Below are 21497 nucleotides of genomic sequence, written 5' to 3'. Positions count from 1 at the left end.
AGTTAGTTAGGTCAGTTACACACTGGAGCTTTGCATTGATTCACTGTAAAATCGGGTAACAGCTCTTATCCTGCTGGTCTTGTCCCACTGGCTTGTGAGAAAGACGAAGTGGGGCCATTCATTCATTCATTCACTGGACAAATATTTATTGAGCACTAGGGATACAGCAGTAAACAAAACAGAAAAAGTCCTTTCCTCCATGAACCTGATATTTTAATAGGGGTTGATAGTCAATAAATACAAAAATAGGCCACATATCTATTATGTCAGGTGGTGATAAGTGCTGTGGAGAAGAATGACTCGGTGAAAGCTGGCCTGGTGGGTGTGGGGCAGTAGTGCACTTGGAGACAGGGTGGGCGGGGAACACCTTACTGAGAAGCTGACATTCGTGCAAAGGCCTGAAATTATCTGGGATAAGAGCCTTCTAAGTACAGATGTCCCGTGACTTACTTCACAATAAACCCACAGTAAGTTGAAAATATAATAAGTTGAAGATGCACTGAATGTACCTAACCTACTGATCATCATAGCTTAGCCCAGCCTACCTTAAACGTACTGGGAACGCTTACGTCAGCCTGCCGCTGAGCAAAATCACCCGGCAGCACAGTGCCCTGTAGAGGACCTTGTAGAGTACTCGTGATCACCTGGTTAACTGCGAGCTGCCCAGCATCGGGAGGGAGAGTTGCATCACAGATCCCTGGGAAAATATCAACCTTCAGAATTTGAGGTACACTTTCCACCGACTGTGTATTGCTTTTGCACTGTTGTAAGGTGGCACCATTGTAAGTCAGGGCCTTCTCTGGAAAGAACAGCAGGTGAGGGGCTCTGAGGCAGGAGTAAAGCTGGCTGGGTGAACGAGCTGCAGAAACCCCAGGTGGCAGGGCCAGTGGGCGAAGGTGAGATGGACTCAGAGAGGCCCCCAGGTTGGGGGCCCCAGGAGACTTTGGCTTTTTTCCTGAGGGATACAGGAACTTTTGTCTTACTTTTTTTAGAGGGCCTCTCTGGCTGCTGTAACGGGACTAGCTTGGGGCAAGGGTAGCCCAGGCAGAAGCAGGAAGGCCAGTGAGGCAACTACTGCAGTGGTCCAGGTGAGAGGGAGGGGCTGGTCCAGGTGAGATGGTGGGGCTGGAGCAGGTGAGAGGGCGGGGCTGGAGCAGGTGAGAGGGCGGGGTTGGTCCAGGTGAGAGGGCGGGGCTGGTCCAGGTGAGAGGGCGGGGTTGGACGAGGTGAGAGGGCGGGGCTGGTCCAGGTGAGAGGGCGGGGTTGGACGAGGTGAGAGGGTGGGGCTGGTCCAGGGTGGCCACAGACCAGGGATGACAGGCGCTCCGATTCTGGAGATATTTTGAAAGCAGAGGGGACAGAATTTAATGGAGATAAGGGGTTTAAGCTGCGAGTCACCATATGAAGAGAAGGGGCTGCAGCCACCCAGAAGAACAGCGACGATTAAAAGGAGAAGCTGGGAGGAGTTTCTGTTTTCCTACACAGCAGCATCTGCTGCCTGTTCTTTCCGTGCGGCTGCCCTTGTCACTAGGACGAAGCCCCAGGTGGGAGGCTCCTGCAGAGGCCGTGATACGCCTCTGTCTGTATCACTCGCTGAAGGCTGATGGAGCCCGTGCACATTCACTCCTCACCACAGCCTCATGAGACAGGCAGGACGGCATCATTACACCCTGCTTCCCTGGAGAAGCAGCAGGCCCCGAGTCCGTGGAGTGATCTGCTGAAGGTCACAGAGCCATTTGGCATGAAAGGCAGTCTCTGGGCTCCAGATCTTGTGTTCTTTCTGCTACGCCAAGGCTAACCATAGACACACAAGATGAAAATAGCACTTTTTTTTAGTGCACCTATGTGCCTGGCACTGCTCTAATCATTTTAGACGTATCAGCTCCTTTAACCCTCACGGTAACTCTCTGTGAGGTGGTACAAGTATTATCCTCTTTTACAGGTAGGAAGACTGAGGATAAGTTCATGTAGACATTAAGGTGCAAAGCCCGGATTCAAACAGGTGTTCTGGCCCTGGAACCTGTGAGTTCAGCCATGACCCCAGCCAGCCAGGCGACCTCTCCGCAAGCTGGTGTGCGGGCAGCAGGCAGATACCGCTGATGCCACGTGGTGTGTGAGACACAGGCAAAGAGCTCTGGTTGGCTGGGTGGGTCAGGATGGGATTTGAAGTGGGCCCTGAAGGGCCAGTTAGAAGACATCAGGAAGGACAGGGCCAGGGTGACAGGAGCAAGAGAGCCGTGTGTGCAAGGCAAGCTTGGAGCACAGCAACGCTGAAGCGGCAGTCAGAGCAGGGAGCCAAGAAGGCACAGTCGAAGTGGGAGGAAAGCAGGCCAGTGAGCCGCTGCAGACGCCAGAGGAGGGCAGTGTTCCGAGGAGAGAGGCACCGGTGGGGGTCAGAGGCCACCAGGGGGCCAAGCCAGGTATGTGTTGTTGGCTTCTTCATTGGAGAAATTCTCAAGCACAGGGTTCACAGCTCAGTGGGCAGGTCTGACTGAGTGGCTCTGAGGATTGACTGGAAGGCAAGGACAAAGCAGTCCGTTTGGCTGCTTTGGAGTTCTGCAGAGGGTCTGGTTCAATGCCTGCAAATTTCCAACAAACAAATCAGACCCAGGACAAATGGCTAGAGCCATCATATCATGTAGATCCGTGTGAAAAGAATCCTTTTTATTTTATTTTATTTTATTTTTTTACAAAACTGGTTTTAAAAAGTGTTCAAACTCTTTTGGAGAAGAAGGAAGAAGAGGCAGTCATTTCACTTTGGCTTATTTTCTGTCACCCTAGTGCTGTAACAGATCACAGCTAGTGTCACGAAGCTGAGTTCTTATTAATAGTGAGAACTGACTCCAAGCTCAAGGAATTTGGCAGCCACTTTGACAAAGGTTTAGTCTGCCGAAGAGAACAGCTGAAGTCATTTTAACATGATTCGCTGTATTACTGAAGCAAGCCTCATTTGTGTAGGGGGACAGGAAAAGCAGCATGCAGGCCTTATTCAGCCCACAAGCATTTTAGTGAGTACGTATTATGTGCTAGACCCTGAGAATGTACCAAGGAAAGGCTACAGAGAATACTGTAATATAACTTCAGGGTTAGACAAATAGACCAATGGAACAGAATAGAGAACCAAGAAATAGTACCACTTCCACATATAATTCATGAGACAGAGGAAGCATTGAAAGCTAGTGGGGGAAAGGATGGTCTGCATATTAAGTGAAACTGAGATAATTGCTTACCTATGTGAAAAAAATGAAGTTGTATCCCTGCTTCGCACCATATGCAAAATCAATTCCAGGCAAATTAAAGACTTAGAAAGGCAACATTTTAAAACATGTAAAAATGTTACAATCTCGGGGGGGAACCATTATTGCAAAAACCAAATAACTGCTAATTATAAATTAAAGGATGATAAAGTCACCTACAGTAAAATTTAAAACTTCTATTCATCAAAAATACTGTAGACAAAATAAAAAGGCAAGGCACACACTGGAAGTAGATATTTGCAACACACAAACTGATGAAATTCTTGTTATCTAGAATATATAACTTTTAGAATGAGAACAAGACACAAACAAGCCAATAGAAAAGTGGACAAAAGTCATGGATGACATGCCACAGAAGAGAAAGTATGAATGACACAGAAATATATGAAAGGCTACTTAAGCTTTTATCATGGAAATGTAAAGTCAAATCTCGATGAGATCCCGATTCACCCACGAGTTTGGCGAAGACTAAAGTCAGATCATGGCAAGTGTTAATGAGGATATGGAGCAACAGGAATTCTTCTCCACCACTGGTGGAAGCCTAATTGGCACTGGCATCTTAGAAAACAACTTGGCATTTTCTAATGAAGTAAAATATGTACATATCCTACAAACCAGCAAACCCAGCCTCAGGTGTGTGTCCTAGAGAAACTCTTATGCAGTGTACCAGGAGCTATGATTAAGAATGTTTGGGCTGGGTGAGGTGGCTCATAGCTGTAATCCCAACATTTCGGGAAGTCAAGGCAGGAGAATCTCTTGAGCCTCAGAGTTCGAGGCTACAGTGAGCTATGATTGTGCCACTGCAGTCCAGCCTGGGCAACAGAGCAAGACTCTGTCTCTAAAAACATAATAAGAATAAGTCAATAAGAACAATGTTTGTAGCAGTATTTCTGATTAGAGGAAAAACCTGTAAGCTATCCCAATGTCCATCAATAGATGAATGAATAAATAAATCATGGCATATTTATACGATGAAATACAATACAGGAATAAAAATACCCTAGAGCCACATATGTCAGTATAATATATATGTTGAACAGAAAGGAAGCAATTCATAGAAGGGTTCACTGTATTAATTATCTGTTGCTGCATAACAACTTGCTCCAAAATTTAGCAGCTAAAAACAACAGACATTTACTATCTCACAGTTGCTGTGGGTCAGGAATTCAGGTGCAGCTTAAATGGGTACCTCTGGCTCAAGGTCTCTCATGAGATTATCAGGCTGTCAGCCAGGGCTATCATCTCACCTCAAGGCTTCACTTAAAGAGCACCTGCTTCTAAGCCACTCATGTGGTGGTTGGCAGGCTGTGTCCCTTGCCATGTGGCACTCCACGGGATTGCCTCCCGACATGGCCAGTGGCTTCTCCCAGGGAGAGCGATCCAGAAGAGAACTAGTGAGAGATCATCCAAGACAAGAGCCATGATCTTACCATAACCTAACTTCAGAAATGAAAGTCTATCACTTCTGCCACACTCTATGTGTTAGAAACCAGTTACTGGGTCCAGCCCACACTCAAAAGGAAAGGATTGCAAAAGTGTGTGAAGACCTCAAGAGGAGGGGGGATATCGAGGCCATTTTAGAAGCTTCCTACCATACTCTTGTAGTATGATTTCATCCTTATGAAGGTCAGAAATAGGACAAATGAAATTACCTATTGCTTAGGCAATCCTACCTATGTGGAAGCACTATGAAGAAAAAGAGGAAATGATAAACATGACATTCAGGGTAATGTTGATCCTGGGGTGGGGCGCGCTGAGAATGGAGAGAACACACAAGTAGATTCCACAGATTGGAGTTGGATGGTGAGTTCATGGTGCTTATTTTCTTTTTGTGTTTCTTGATGTCATTTAATGTTACGTGTAGTTTTGTTTTTTTCTCTTTGGTTTGGTTTTCTGTTGATATGATCAAAGTTACATGTGCATACACTGCAGAGTCAGTCCTTCTGTGGTATTTGCTGTCTTCCACTAGCTCTTCCCGTTTACCCTTCTCCAGAGGCAGCTACTTTTACCTCCTTTTGCTAATTAGTTTTAGTATTTGCCTCCATGTCTGTGAGTAATATGTGTGTATTGCTATCCTCTGATGCTTTGGTTTGTTTAGGTATTACCTATTCCCTTCCCACTCTGAGAGATGAAAATTCAGCTCCCTTTCCTCCTCTCCAACTCTTCCTCACCCTTCATCTTCCTTTTATAATTATATCATAATTTTGGTTAAAGCAGTAATCAGTGTTTACATTAGTCAGTCAACACTAATTTGACTCTATTCATAGTTGAGCCGCCTTGTAGTAAAATATAACTTTTCCCTTCCTGCGGAACTTTTCATTTTTCGTGGAGTTGTTAATGATCATGTTTGTGCGTTTGCTTGGTTTTCTATGTATTTGTCATTAAATCAAGTGCAAACCCTGGCAGTTGTCTAAATCTCTCTTCAGGATGTTCAGGCACATTAGATTTTCTATCAATTTCATCTCCTTGGAAGTGTCTCCCAGAGCCTCTTGACCTGCTCCAGCCTGGACGGGTTGTCCTCCGCGCCTGGTGTGCACCTGTCCTACAGGGACCTCCCTATACCATCACCCTGAGCTCATTGCCTTTATCCCTTGTCTTCCTCCTTGGTTTACTTCTTTGTTTTGGTGAAGCATACCTCCTGTGGCTTCCTGAGAGAGGGTGCCTGGGAGGCAAACCCGTGACAACCTTGCATATCTGAAAATGTCTTCGTTCCACCCTCAGACTGAACTACTACTTTGGTCGATTCAGATTTCCGGTCTCTGGTTTGGAATTCTGATTTGGAAATAATTTTCCTCCAGAATTTTGAAAGCTTTATTCCATGGCCTTCTAGCTTCCAGTGTTGCTGTCAGAAAGTCCAAAGCTGTTGTAATTTCTGGTTCTTCGTATCTGGCCTCTTTTATACCTTCCCTCAAAACCCCTAAAGCTCTGTGGGATTGTCTCCTTTCCCCTGGTGTTCTGAAATTTCACAATAATGTGCCTTGGTGTGCATCTATTTTCATCCACTGTGCTGGGGACAGTGAGCCTTTGCTCTAGAAACTCATGCCCTTAAGTTCTGGGGATTTTTATTTTTGAATGATTTTTAAAATAATTACTTCTCTCCTTCTTTTCCCCCCAGTTGTTTCTTTCTGTAACTCCTACTATTTGAATTGGGAGACTGATTCACTGATTTTCTCATATTCTCTTTCCCTTTCTCTCCTTTTAACAGATGGTGGGGGGTCTCGCTGTGTCCCCAGGCTGGAGTGCAGGGGCGCAATCTTAGCTCACTGCAGCCTCAACCTCCTGGGCACAAGCAATTCTCCGGCCTCAGCCTCCAAGCAGCTGGGGGATACAGGCACGCACCACAATGCCCAACTTCGTATTTTCTTTCATTTTCATTCTTTGTCTTTTTCTGCTTTTTGGGAGACTTCCTCGATTTATCTTCTAGCCCCTCTAGGAAGACTTTTTTCATACAACATTCCATTCTTGTCTCGTGGGTCTAGTATCTTACTTTATCTCTCTTACGTTAATTATAGGGTTTTTCTTTCAAGAGTTCTCTCTGTGAATGGTCTGTATTTGATCCAGAGTTCCTTCTTTTTGTTTGTTTAATTGACTGGTTTGATCTGTGTCTTTAATGTTAGAGACTCCTGGCTGTCTGGGGATTCCTGGTTGCCTGTTTATTTTTAAAAGTAGGGGACTAACAATTTTGAGCTGTAAGGGATTTGAGGGAGCAAAAGTAGACATACGTCTCTACCATCTTTGCCAAGTCATATAGTCATTTGTATCTCTCATTTATTTCATGTTAAGAAGTGAAAAAAAAAAATCCATAGTCCACACCCTGAAAGATAAATCAGTAACTGTAATAACTACCCTTGAGCTCAAAGAAAAATTGTATCTTTTCCTCCTCAGCCTTTAAAGAAAAACATGGAGCTATCCCTCCCCCCCAATTTTCGATTGCAAAAAATAGCACGAGATTAGTATGTGAATTTGTGACATGTGTAAACCGCTCTAAAATTGTGAATAGGTTTAGAAACCTTTTCTCCCTCCTCTCTACTCCCACAGTCCTGAATCACCAGCCCAGCCTTCTGGCTCATCACTTCCTGCTTGGTGAGTTACATGCATGTCTTATCTCCATGACGATGCTCCAAGCCACTGGAGAGCAGGGTGCATGTCCAATTCATCTCAGCATCTTCTGTAGCCCCCACCAGAGGAGCGATCACTGAAGGCTGACAAACAACGAAGGACACTCTCAAGACCTTCATCTCCTCTGCTCAGCACACACAGTTAGCACCCACAGGAATTTATTACGGTGAATGAAAAAAGAAACCCACAAGAATATAATTTATATGTAATTCCACTTTGGTCTCTAATCTCTTTACCTTGGCATCCTCCCACATATGAATAGGATGCTCCATGATCCGAGGGGCAGTCAAACAGCCAGGGAGCGTGAGTTTAATCCTCAGAGTTTACAGGGAAAGGAGGACTGTGGAGACCCGTGTGCACAACAAAACCCATGATATGACAGAGCATGGGCTACAGATTGAACCCTAACTTCATACTTAGGTATTCAAGGCTCTCCATTGCTTCTCCCTGGACACCTGCAAAGCTTCTAGCAGCCTTATCTGGGGCCTGACCTCTGTAGTCAGTCTTGCATGTAGAAGAATTTTCAGATACCAAGTGTCTCATGTCCTTTCTTTGTCCAAGAACTTACAGTTGATTTATTTTGTATCTGTATCAAATAGTTCTCCAGCCTAAACTTCAAGACATCTTCATGAATGCCTCACCACTCCACTGCACGTGTAAATCCATGCCCCTGTATTTTTCTGTCTATTGTTTCTCAGACTGATAACACCTGTGCCCTCTCAACAATGATAATGGCCGACATTTAGTGAGCACTTACTTTGGGCCAGCCACTGTGCTGGTGTTGCTTATGGGTTATTTTACTTAATCCTCCCATCAGCGGATAAGGAAATTGAGTGACAGAGAGGGTACGTCACTTGCCCACAGCCATGGAGCTACTAAACGTTGGAGCTGGAGCTCCAAGCCAGGCAAGCCCAGCCCAGCCCAAGATCACTGGCTCAGCTCAACTCCTCACTGCTAAACTGCCTCAACCACGCTTCCTCAGACCTTACCCAAGACTTGTCTTCCAGAAAATGTTTTTTGGAAGAACTGAGGACCCTGGCTGTGACTCTACTACATTTATGTGTTGCCAGCTTGTGGCATGGAGCTGCCTTTACGTCTTCTCCCTTCTGTGTCCCCTCCCACAGTCACTGAAGTCTTGCTTTAGAAAAGCTAAAGTCTGATGTTTTCACCACTGTCTCAGCACAGGGTCTGAGGGTCAGTGTCTGCCGCCATCCCTCCAGCCAGAGGGCAGCCCGCTGGGAGGGGAGGGGTTGCATTGACCTGAAGGCCTAGCGGGCAGAGCGAGCAGGCAGGGAGGCAGGTGCCTGTCGAAGGCCACAGCAGAGCTGGGAGGGGCTGCCACGCTGGGCCACAGTCAGGGGTAGACACAATCCCGGGAATCCGAGTTGGGAGCCACCAGCCTGTGTACTCAAAAAAAGCCAGGGGAGCAAAGGCAGGCCCCGCTGGGGGAAATGAGGCCCATGCAGCCAGCCAGGGGCCCTCAGGGTGGTAACAGAGCATCCCTGGGGAGCAAGTATAGCAGATGGAGAGGGCAGCCAAGGCCATCTCGTCAGCAGAGCTTTGGGGAGAGGGTATCTTTTCTTCAGATGTCCCCAGAAGTACCAGACACCCATGTCCTTGTGCAGACAGCCACAAAAAGGCTAATGCCATGCCACCCGCCGGGTCCCCAGTTGCTGGCCAAGGGCTCAAGTGGGCTGGAGAGCCCACCACTGATGTGCTCACAGGGCTCTGCTGGGGCTGGGCTCCGGTGGGTGAGAAAGGCTGTGGCCTGCGTCTCTGTCCCAGCTTTGCACACCTGTTTCTTGCCTGGCCACCCCACCTCTGTGTCCTGTCTCTTCAAATACCCTGCTCGCCACCCGCAGACCACTCTTCCCAGCAAGCTGTGTCATCTTGTCATTCCTGTGCTCAAGAACCCAGAATCTCTTCTAAGGCCTCTAAGGCAAAATCCAAGCTTCTTATCCCAGAATTCCAGGCCTTCGTAAATCTGACCCCTGGTCTCTGAAGCCCCCTGGTCGCCTGCTACTAGAGCCCAGGCGATCTCCTCTCACCGAAGCTTCCTCGTTATCCCCAAGACACATGCCAGTCGCTTTTGCCTCTGATGTTGAGTGAAACAGTGAAAGGAGCATGGGCTTTGCTTCCTGTGTGTCCTTGGGCAAGTCACCCAGTGTCTCTGTGCCTCCTGCTGCTTACCTGGGAAATACTTTAAAGGCTGTTGTGAGATTAGAATGTTCACGTACAAAGTGCCAGCCACACAGCAGGTGCTCAATACATGCACAGTATCCATCATACTGTGCTCTTGCTGCTCCCTGACTTGATGGCCCTGTCTCCTTTCTGACTGGCTGAACTCCTGCCTCCTTCCAGGCCCATCTCTCGCTGCACCTATACATGCAGCCTGCCCTGCACGCCTCACCTAAGGTGGCAAGGGAAGGAAAAGCAGCGTTTGCCTATCACTCGCTGGGCACAGACCCTGTGGGGGCGTGGAGATCCCTGATGATGGCAGCGAATCCTTCCAGGGACCTCCTTGTGCTAGGCCTGTCCCGGCACATTGTGTTCATTAACTGATGGAAGCCCTGATGGTAACTGACTTCCATAGATTCAGGTTCCTAAATCACTTTCTACTCTATCCAACCTAGTTGGTTTGGTCTCCCTGGCCCTTTGTTTTTAGCTTCCCCATCCAGTGGCCTCCAAGTGGCTAAGAGGAGATTTTATCAAGAAGTGAAGCCCTACATTATAAAATGAAGAGTCTACTGTGTGTTGTTCAGGCTGATCCCATTAGAGAACGGTTTGGAAGAGGATCCACCTTCACCAGCCCTGCCACCCAGCCTGCAACCAGCTCCCTTGCTGCACTTTGTATAAGCCCTGGGCTTTCATTAGGGTCTTCTGCCCAGAGCACCCATTCCTCTGGGCCTGCCTGGAAAATGCAAGCCTTGCTCTTCTGTGGCACCTCTGTGGACCCTCATGTGTTTGGGTCAAGGTCATTGCCCTCTGCCTCTATCCCCAGGGCACCTTGTCCACCCCCTGATTGCACCCCTCTGCAGATGCCTGCCTCCTTGACAAACCCCTCTCCTGGGCTGAGTCTCTGAGGGCAGGGGCTGTGTGGTGTTCATTTCTGTATTTCAGTACTTGGCACAGAGCCTGGCATGCAGCAGGCCTTGGTGTTGGGGTTGAAGGGAGGGAGGAAGGGGATGAGGTGGAATAGGCATCCGGAGAGGAAATGGTGCTGATGTTTCCAGCTGGTTCGTCTCAGGGCGGGGCAAGTACAAGTCCCTGTCTGACTCAGAAAGGGAGGTCTCTGTGGACACCCCAGAGCCCCCTCTAGAGATAGCTCCACGAGAGCCCCAGCCACCACAGCTTCCCTCTAGACCCCCCGGGAGATACCAGTCTTTGAAATGCTTCAACTTTCTTAGAGGAAATCGCTGAGTATGTTTGATAATTTTTTTTGACATTTTCCCTGTTCAGGAGCTTGTGATTTCAGATTAATCACATCCACATACATTTAGACTGTCGACTTGGAAGGGAAAATTTGAATTTTATTACTGCATGATTTCATCCAAAGCTATCTTACCAACACTAAAAGGGTGTCTACAATGAGGTGCAAATCATGACAAAACATTTGATCTCTGGGACCAAGCTCATGGCAGGAGGCCAACGGGATGGGGGGCTGCAGGTGGGACCTGGGTGGGCACAGTCGCAGCCCCTTCAGTAGCCTAAAGAGATCTGTGTGAGCCACTGTCACTGCTGCCTCTTCCTCAGCCAAATATCTCATTTCCTTCCCCCCTCTAGGTTTGCCCACAGCCCTTACTCCCGGGAATGGCTGTTCATCAACTAACTCCTGTCTTCCCCTCGGCAGGTACCATGACCAGCAGGACGTAACTAGTAACTTTCTGGGTGCCATGTGGCTCATCTCCATCACATTCCTTTCCATTGGTTATGGGGACATGGTGCCCCACACATACTGTGGGAAAGGTGTCTGTCTCCTTACTGGCATCATGGTGAGTACCCGCCTCTGCCCATTCCCTACCCTCAAAATGTGGCAAAGAGCAGAACTCTTTCTTGCAAGCACATAGGGGCCTTCCTAGCCACAGCGTGGGGGGCGGCTGTTAGTTAACCAACCTGCGTGTGTGTCCCCTATACATAAAAAGGCAGGTGGGAAATCTGCAATGGTTTCTCACTTTTCAGTTGACTTTTCTAAGGTAAGAATGAGACCTGGACTCCTGGCAGTTAATGGTCTATTCACAGCTCCCTCAAAATCGGCTGGGTGAAGCTGGTCCTGGCCCGATGCTCTGATGCCCACTGCACTGCTGTGCAGCCCCCCAGTTTGCTCACCTCCAGTGAGCATTGGGGCTTGCAGTTTATTGTCCTCCTTCCTGTTCCCTTGGTCCCACAGACCTTGGCACCATTTCTGATCATGTTTAGCTGGAACTCACAGAAGCAGGGACTGGGGAAAGAGCACTGAGTTGGCTTTTGGGACCTGTGTCCTGGACGGGGCTGGCCATGTGGCTCTGGGCTGGCTCTTGCCTTTCCCAGGCTTCTGCTTCCACTTCTGCCTATGGTGGGGCTGGGCTTTAAGTGCCAAGTGCTTTGCAGGACTGGCATTCGGCAAGGCTGTGATCCCATCCCCAGGTGCCCAGCAGGTGTGCCGTGCCCTTTCAAGGTGTATCTCTCTTGCCCAGTGCCCTACGACCCACACTTGACACTCTCGCAGAGGCACACGCTCTCACCTGTCACATGGCCACCACAGTGTGCCTTATGAGAGGGACGTGGGGTCTGAGTTTCTGCTCACTGTGGACCCTGGGCCAGGCACTCTGCCTATTGGGCCTGAGCATCTTCCAGGGGAAAGTAGAGATGGAGGGCTTGCCCTGCCCTCCCCACTGGCTTGTGCAAGGACCAAATGCAATGATTTATGTTCAAGTGCTTTGAAAACGAGAAGCGGTCACACACCGGTCAGTGTTGGTGGTGTCCTCAGTGTCCTTCAGTTGCAAATTAGTGAAGTGTTCCCTTGGTCTTGTTGCACTTTGGGTCCAGGACAGGCAGTACTGCTCTTTGGCCTTCATCCTGGAATCCTAGAACAGTGTCAGAGCAGGGTTGGACACTTTTTTCAGAGGCGGAAATTGAGGCTGAAAGAGGAAAGCACATCTAAGCCTGGGTAGTGCTGGGGGAGGTGGCGGGGTGAGAAGTGGACAGGCCATTGGTGGCGTGGCTTTGGGTCTCCATGGCTGGAGACTGCAGCCCTCCCAAGGACAACCCCCACTCCACAGCCCCCCTCACACCTTTGTGAAAATCCTTCCTTGCAGTGATCCCTCAGATTCCATTCATCACCCCCATTGCTCCCAGAGAGATGAAGACCCTCTTTCTGGAAGGGCAGTGACCGCTTTCTGCAGTGGAAAGGGAGGGCCGCAGGTCTGGGGGCTGCCCCCACTCCCCACCCCAGTCTGCCTCGTTGGTTTCCTGGGGCTGATATTGGTGGACCAGACAGTCAGACCAAGGCTTGGGGCAGTCGGCCTGCTGAGCAAGAGGGGGCCAGGCTCTCTCCTCCTTTCTGACTCCAGTCCAGGGCAGGTCCCTATTAGCAAGCAGGTCCTACGACAGCAGCTCATGACAAAAAGCTTAGCGCTGGGGTTGTGATAAATCATGGGTAAGTGCAAGGCTTTAGAACAAATATCTTCCATCGGTTAGTAGGAGCTTGTCTTGGCATAGCACCAACTGTCATGAGGAAACCAGGGAAAGATGCTTCTTACCAGAAAAGAATGAAATGCCACCAAAGGCCAAAGCTTTCCTTCTTAGAGCCACTCCTGGGGTGTGGGCTTTGTGCCTCAGAACCAGCTGTCAGCCAGGGCTGGTACAGAACAGGGTTGCCAATAGATGGATGGGCCCTGCGGGGAGCCTCTGTTATTTTAAAATACCAGACTTTCTCCTTCTCAGCACATAGCTGTGCCCCATCCAAGAAGCAGCACCCTAAGGACCCGGCTTCCTGGTTCCTGGACTTCGCATCTCCTGGCTCTACTCTGGCACAGCTGAGCGGAACAGGCGAGACCCTTGCCCGACCCCTGCCTCTCCTTGGGGTCCGGGGGCTGCTTGTCTTTCAGCACCCCCTTTTGCTGTCTGGCTCTGCAGCGCTCCCCCAGAGGGAGTGTTCCGTTCCCTGTGGATTGAGGTGTGATCAAAGTGGAAAGAACAAATGGATGAGGAGGACCCAATCCAATCCCCACCTTCCATATGAAAAATACAGCCCAGGCCTTTCATCTCTTTTTGTACAAAACCCTGTGCATAAATATATACCTTTCTATATACGGGAACAGGGAGGTTTCCTCTATTCATTGTCAGTGTTTTTCACCCAAATTAAAGTCAGTCGCCTCACTCTGGGGTCAGCCACAGTGAGGAACCCTGGTGGCATTTTTCTAGCAAATGTGATTTTTCTAGCTGAGTCACTCCTAGCCAGGGTTTCACTTTGCTGAGGATCCTTTCCCCTCCTCCTCCCAACCTCCCAACACTATGTATAGCTCCCAATTATTATTGCAAGTGCCTTTACTAAAGGTAGGGCTTCCTGTTTGGTTACCATGGACACCATGAAGGCCAAGGCAAGGCCTGCTTGGGAAGGGAAAGGAAGGATTTGTGTGTGTGTGTGTGTGTGTGTGGCCTGTAAATAGTCTTAATCATTGTTTTCTCTTGGCAATCCCAGTAACGATGTAATTATCAGCCATTAAGCAGGGTATATAATTGTCTGAACAACTTGCCGTGGCTGGCACAGACCTGGTGTGTTTGAGAGATTTCACCCACAAAAGCAGCTACATTAAAGTCCAGCATCTTTCCATAAGGATTTTTCATGATCACAGTGACAACACAGTAGACAGAAAGCTGTCAATATTTAGTATCCAGAATTAGAAATGACAATGCAACGTAAAATATGTGCAATGCTGACCTTTTGGTTCTGCAGGCATCTGGAAGACCCCAGAGCCCCTCAAGGCTGCTTGGCATAACTTTGTTTCAATCTAGCCTCTTTCTAAAGCTGGACTCACTCTGTAGACCCTTCATGAGTTATGGACAAACAGGCAAAAGCTTCCAATGTCTGCAGGGACGCTGAGCTTTTCCCCAGTGGCCTCATGAGAGATGCGTCTGAACTGCCAAGGGAAAGTGATGATGAAGTAAAAGGTAGCACAAATTGAGTCATTTTGGGAGGAGGCAAAAAGAGGGCTCAGCAAGACATCTGCTTAATGTCAGTTTTAGAAGATGAGCTTCTCCCGAAACACCTTGGTTTCAAACCAATTGATGTTATTTTAGTTGTTGCATGGAATCTGTTGCAGAAACAGAATCCAACTGTAAATCCTCCAGGCTTCCCTCCTCCATTTGTCACTTTCATTTGTGTTTTATTTTATTTTATGCTTCTTTAGTTAAGAACACCTCATACTTTTCCCCTTGGGATACTTGTTTTTCCAGCTTCTAAGGTTTTCCAGCTGGAAAATGTTTCTTGAAAACAAGAGGTGGGAGGACCGGTGTGGAGGAGTCTCGGTCCCGATTTGGGTCCGAATCTCTAGAGTTAGGCGTGTTCACCCCGTCCCAGTCACCCTCCCTCCGTGCACTCGGTGCTCCCTGCTCGCCCACATGCCTTGGGAAGTTCCAGCTCATCAGAAGTAGACCCCATCTCCTCCCTCTTCCCACAGAACTGGAAGTCGGACAGAGCAGATCCAGGGACTCTAGTTTTGTCCCCTGTGGTTCAGGACTTGGCATATCTGAAAGCAAAAGACTGAGTCATGGCTCTTCCCCCCAGTCTGACCCCAGGGAAGTCATAGCAGCAGCTGTTTACCCTTTCCCATCCTGCTTCCTCCCTCCTCACACACTCCCTCTGCCCACCAGCCATTTCCAAGATTCCACGGTTAGCCAGGCCCTCAACGATTTGTCTCTTAAAACTAACCTGCATCACTGCTACGTGACACAGCACTGCCAGGCTGCCCCTGTGGCCTGTCAGACTATTAACTCACCTAAGTGAAAGGGCCCAGCATCCCAAAGGGGACCCAGGGGACAGGTGAGTCTTATACCAATTGAAGATGGACACAGCAGGGTGGGATCCCTTGGCACTTCCTTCATGTCCTCTAAAGGGCCAAAATGGACCATTGACTTCTGGCTCAAGCCTTAGGCTCCTTGTTCTTCTTTCCTCTCTCAATCCCATCAGCCCATCATTTTTTCTTATTCCTCAGCCTCCTCCTTCTCTCTTTACCCCCCTGACCCTTGCTGTTTAGGATGCAACACAACTTGTTCCCCATCTCATTCTCTGCCCAGCTTGACCTCTCCCTGCAGCCACCTTCCTTCTCTTCTCCCCTCTCCTTCCCTTCCCTTTCCTTCCCTTCCTTTCCCTTCCTTTCCCTTCCCTCCCCTCCCCTCCCCTTCCCTCCCCTCCCCTTCTCTTCTCTTCTCTCTCCTCTCTCCTTCCTTCCCCTCCCCTCCCCTCCTCTTCTCTCATGTTCCCATTGTCTTCTCTCCCTTCTTCATTTTCCCTCCGCACACGCCGCACAGTCTGCAGAGGCTCAGCAGTCTAGGCTTCAGCATTCCTCCACGACTTTCTGAAGGCTGCTGATGTCTGGCCCCATCTTTATGAGGTTGCCTCTTAATCCAGGTTAGGTGTCATTACTGGTGACTGCCCCAATTACATCCAGTCAATGGAAAAATGAAGCTGAGAGCATCCATTTAAGTTGGAATTAAGGGTTAAGAATGCAGCATCCTCTACAGAGGTACTCACAAGGGAGTCATGACATCTTTACGTTGAAAGAAACTGGGAAGTGCCATCTAGTCCACTGTCCTGCCTCCAGAGAGAAATTTATCTTCCTCATGTGAGACAGATGGTTCCTTAGATAAAACACTGTAGTTTCTAATTAAAAGCCCCCCTGCATTCAGCCAGTTAAAGTGCGGGCCATGGCAGGAGCTGTGAAACACCCCATCTAGACCCTGGAAATTTGGAATGGTGGATGATTGATTGTTGTGATTACATTCTCAAAGTAGCATGGTGCAGGGAAGCTCCCTCTTCAGGCCCATTGGACCTCAGCTTTCAGGGATGATTTAAGTACAGTTTTGCTTGGGCCCAGCAAGAGGAGGGAGAATGGAGCCTGGGGAGAACCCTCTCCATCTGATGTTCCATTTTTAATGCTATGATATAGCCCTCTTTTTAGGCTTTCAGCCCAAAGTACTTTTGGAACTCCATATAAAGGAGAGGGATGACACTCTGTCCGGTGGAGGGGAAGGGAGCACACATCTTCCCTCTAGGATGGCTTCTTTTAAGCTATTTTTTGCTTTTGGAGGCCTGGCTAGATTGATTACAGCTACAGACCAGGCTGTGCAACTGCCCAGATCCTTTGAAAACTGGGCACAGTCTCCTGTAAGTCACAGAAGCTGAAAAAACACAGCCATCCTTGAACAAAAGAGGAAAATGAGGTCAGAATAGGAAAGTTCACACAGACTTGGTTCTTTTCACTTTGTGAAAAGGCCAACCAATGTACTGAGAAACACTAGATTGTTTTAATGGGGACCCTTGTGGGAAACGAGGAGAAAGCATTGTGAACTTCAACCACATCGAAACTTCACACAGGCTAGCCTTTGTCAGCCTGTGGGATAAAGAGAGAAAGAGATTCTAAAAGAGAGAGTAGGGAATGGATCCACCCATATGCATTCCTTCCAAGTCGGTTATAGATTATAGTACCTTTGAAAAACATTCTTTTCTGCTTCTCACACATTTTGTAAGACCTGATGAGCCAAAAATGTTACTGACAGATTCCTTCCAGTCTGGGACCTCATCTGCTAGACTGGGTTCTGTAGCAACTAGAATTACTGTTTGACATCTAGGATTCAGTTGTTGGCTTTAGTAAGTTCATCATCTCTTTCCATGAGTGGCGGTCAGGGCAGCGCAGGGCACAGCGTGCAGGTAGAGGGCGATGGTCTCTGATGAGAGTCCGCTCGCAGAAGGAGGGGGCTGATTCCCGCTGCCTGCCAAAGAGCCAGGGGAGTAGTGAGTCTTCGACGTCCCCCTGTGCTCACAAGCCAACCAAGAAGCCCAGCGAAGATGATTTTAAAATGTGTCGGGAGAATGTTGGAATGTGCAGGGAATTCCCTGCTTATTTCCCAGACAGTCAAGCATGCACCCAGAGGATTAGGACAGAAAAAGTGAGTCTCACCATTCTTGGGGCTCAGCAGAGCCTGCTTCCTTGCCCACCCTTTCCCGGGCTCCCCTGGCATGGACCTACCGAGCAGACTAGGATCGCTGTTCCGGAAAATCCCAAGGGTCTGCTGCGGGCTCACTTAAAATCCTGGTTTTGATCTAGCAGAAGTGGTGTTGTGTTTAAAATCTCTGCATGGTGGTGAATTCATGAGCCTCCTGGTGAAGGCAGGAAGGAACCGATTCCTTGTGCTGAGTCATAGCGTAAACCCTCAGGTGAAAAAGCCCAACCGCAGAGCAAGCACAGTCACTGAGTGCATGTGTTCGTGCCAACCTGGGTACCCTCTGTGAAACAAGCCCTGGGGAAAGGTATTGGCTCTTCATTAGATTGTTTTCAGGAACACTCTCAGCCACTGACAGGTGTTCCATCTGCACCCAGCTGATGTCCTGCCTGCCTTCCTCCCGGGCCCGCTGGTCTAGAGCTGGCAGTGGGATGGAGACCTGCCTGAGGGAGAGAGGGCCCGTGTGTGCTGGCCCCTCTGTCTTCCGCTACACAGCGTGGCAGGTGGCCAGGTGCTTATCTGTTGGTTAAACCCCCCAAAGTCTCAGCACCACCCAGCTTCCTTCTCCATTGAAACTGGCTAGTTCAGCCTCCCAGAAGCCAGCTGCAGAGCACAACCCAAGGGGCACTGCAGACCCCTCTGTGGGTCAGGACATCAGAGTCCTGACAGATTTCGACAGATTTTGTGGCTTGGTCATGACCAGCCAGAGAGCTCGAGTTCCCACTCCACTCCCAGGAAACTACCCCCGTGGGCGCCAGGCGTGTTGAGTCTCTCGTCTTGCCTCTTAATGATGTGTTCTTTCCCCTCTGGTCCTCTTGATGTCCCCCCACAGGGTGCAGGCTGCACTGCCCTTGTGGTGGCCGTGGTGGCCCGAAAGCTGGAACTCACCAAAGCAGAGAAGCATGTTCATAACTTCATGATGGACACTCAGCTCACCAAGCGGGTAAGATGCTACACAGCCATGTCTTATGGGGGATTTAACACCACAGTGGAAGCCAATGAGAAAGCAAATGGTCCGCCAGGTGCTCACGCCTGTAATCCCAGCACTTTAGGAGGCCGAGGTGGGTCGATCACAAGGTCAGGAGATCAAGACCATCCTGGCTAACACGCTGAAACCCCATCTCTACTAAAACTACAAAAAATTAGCTGGACATGGTGGCGGGTGCCTGTAGTCCCAGCTACTCAGGAGGCTGAGGCAAGAGAATTGCTTGAACCCGGGAGGCGGAGGTTGCAGTGAGCCAAGATTGCACCACTGAACTCCAGCCTGGATAACAGAGTGAGATTCCATCTCAAAAAGAAAGGAAGAAAGACAGAAAGGAAGTGAGAGAAAGAGAGAAAAGAAAGAAAGAGAGAAAGAAAATGGTCATGTCGTATGGGTTTGCACCAGGCTTTTAAAGGGCATGTTTGAGGGAGCCCCAGACACAAAATGGAAACAGCATCTTCACACGATGGGTTCCTGCCTTCTGTTCGATCGCTGTGCATGGTTCAGGCAGCCAAATAATTTTCCTGGTAATTTAATTAATAGCCTACAATGGTATAACCTGCCCCTTTGCCTGATGAAAATCACCCAGTATGAGGCAATGTTTTTTGTTTATGCTCAAATATTTTCAGGATTCTCATTAGGAAGGGCAAAACTATATTGAAAATGTACCTAAAACTATAAAAGTATATTGAAAATGTACCTAAGTCTAATCCTTTAAAAAAAATCATTTAAAGAATCATTCTAGGCCAGGCGCAGCGGCTCACGCCTGTAATCCCAGCACTTTGGGAGGCTGAGGCAGGTAGATCACGAGGTCAAGAGATTGAGATCATCCTGGCCAACATGGTGAAATGCCGTCTCTACTAAAAACACAAACATTAGCTGGGCATGGTGGCAGGTGCCTGTAGTCCCAGCTACTCAGGAGGCTGAGGCAGGAGAATCACTTGAACCCAGGAAGTGGAGGTTGCAGTGAGCCAAGATCATACCACTGCACTCCAGCCTGGGTGACAAAGCAAGACTCCATCTCAAAAAAAAAAAAAAAAAGGAATCATTCTAGTAGAGCCCACATTCCTAAATAAAATTGTTCATCAAAACGTCATCATCCAATTTTTCCCTTTTGGGTTTTCCGGGTAACGTTTCTCACTTGAACCATTACGAAAGTAGTTATGGAAGATGAAAATCTGAAAATATGCAGGAATGGGTAGACCAATTTGCTGCTGAAAGTTGGATACCCCACTGAATTGTCAGAGACGAAAAGGCCCATTTAGAAGAGACAGATACAAGCCTTCCAGAATAACAGCAAGCCAAATGGGCAAGGCAGGAGTTGTTTATTCAAGGACAGCTTTTATGGAAAATTCTTTAGAACTACAGCCTGAAGGAAGGTGAGTAAGATGATTTCCTGCAAGACTGTCCTCTTTCTGAGACGAGGCAGAATTAAAACCCTGTGTCCGTGTCTTGGCCTCCATAGTCTTTTTCATTTAGGACTAAAGTAGGTTAAGGAACCCATGAGCAACCAAATGTTGCTTTGGGTTTTTGAAAGCTACAGAAAATATTCAGTGATTAATGTTGCATCGCAGCAACAATGTGTTAGAAATAGAGACAAAGGCAGGAAGGAAGAACAAAAAGAGAGAGAGAGAGAGAGAGAGAGAATGACAGAGGGAGCTGCGAGTGAGCTCTCGGGGAAGGCAGTGGGAGAGTGTGCAGTGGCCAAGGCCTCTCCAGTTTCTCAGCAGAATTATTTATGGTGTTTGATTGTTTGGTCTTTGATTACATTTATTGGATTTTGTAAAGAGCCTTCACAGATGTTAAAAGGAACTGGTACAGGCAAATATTCTTATGTTGTTGACATTCAAGTGTTTGTACTTGGTACATCACGGCCCTGAGCTATCAGCTGCACCAAAAAAAGCCATGATTTGTCACATCACGATGGCAGTGATTGAAGGCTGTTACCACAGTAAGGCCTGCCGGGAACTCTGCCACTTGGCCACTCTCTTTCAGCCCCCTCTAATAATGGGTGCAAAAGTCATGCTCAGTATTGAGGAAATTACTCAAGTTATTGAAACACCCAAATGCAAATCCACTTGCATCTATTTTCCTGAAGCAATTTACTGAGGTTTCACTGAATTGAAACTACATGCTGGAGTGAGGGCAGGGAGCTGTTCTGCCTCCAAAGCCTTCTCATAAGCTGTTTACCAAGAGTAGAGACATTAGCAGTTTCTCTGTTTATTCTGGTTTTCTTTTTGAAGCCAAGTATATTCTTTGTATTTGGTGTTATTCCTTTGTCCTCTCCATTTTTCACCAAGTAAATCAGACGCTAAAGGAAAATAAAGCTGAGGAAAGCCAGCTCCTTTGTATGCCAGGAAAATAAACAATTTTTCTGCAATATAATTGTAGAAGATGAGACTGTGGTTGCTAATTTTAATCTTTCAAAAATGATTCCCTAACATCCTCCTCAATTCCACTTACTTCTTGAAAAGTAGGACTGAAAATCAAATCAACAAATATTTATTGCTCATCCATGAATGTAAGGTAGCTTTTTAATTGAATAACATCTCATTTTTCTGAGAACACTTAAATCTGTTGAAATGTCCCTTTAATATCTAATATCTTTTCTCAAGGAAATAAACAACACAGGAGGGATGGTTCTTACAGAGAGAAGATTTTCAAAGCTGGCAGGACTAGAACTTCTAAAGGTTCTTTAACATAACCTTAATTGAAACGAAACTGGATGTGTGCATCCTTGGCCTGCTCTGGTTTGAGCTGACTTTGAACTGCTCCCAAGAGAACCCCACCTTTCTTCCCCTGGGGATGCCTGGCCTGCCCTCTGACCTCTCCAAATGGCCCATTGTGTCCAGCCGGAGTGGCTCATTGGTCAAGAAGATGCTAAGCAGCTGGGCGCGGTGGCTCACGCCTGTAATCCCAGCACTTTGGGAGGCCGAGGC

The 21497-nt window shown here is 48.1% G+C and overlaps 1 protein-coding gene across 5 annotated transcripts in view; it reads left to right on the top strand.

The window, feature by feature from the left end:
* KCNN3 (potassium channel, calcium activated intermediate/small conductance subfamily N alpha, member 3) overlaps window positions 1-21497 on the top strand; it is a 184602-nt gene that overhangs the window by 136765 nt on the left and 26340 nt on the right. For 4 of the 5 annotated variants that reach the window (XM_011987430.1, XM_011987429.1, XM_011987431.1 and 1 more), the window contains exons 4-5: window positions 11227-11368; window positions 18409-18519. In XM_011987430.1, coding sequence (XP_011842820.1) covers window positions 11227-11368; window positions 18409-18519 — 253 coding nt within the window. Of the gene's footprint in view, window positions 1-7295; window positions 7341-11226; window positions 11369-18408; window positions 18520-21497 lie in introns of all 5 variants that reach the window. The other variant, XM_011987428.1, reaches the window with a different exon arrangement.

Source organism: Mandrillus leucophaeus, unplaced genomic scaffold, assembly GCF_000951045.1.
Source record: "Mandrillus leucophaeus isolate KB7577 unplaced genomic scaffold, Mleu.le_1.0 Scaffold310, whole genome shotgun sequence".
Taxonomy (NCBI): Eukaryota; Metazoa; Chordata; class Mammalia; order Primates; family Cercopithecidae; genus Mandrillus; species Mandrillus leucophaeus.
Note: the sequence above shows the minus strand (reverse complement) of the source record. Positions and strands in the feature narration are given on the sequence as shown.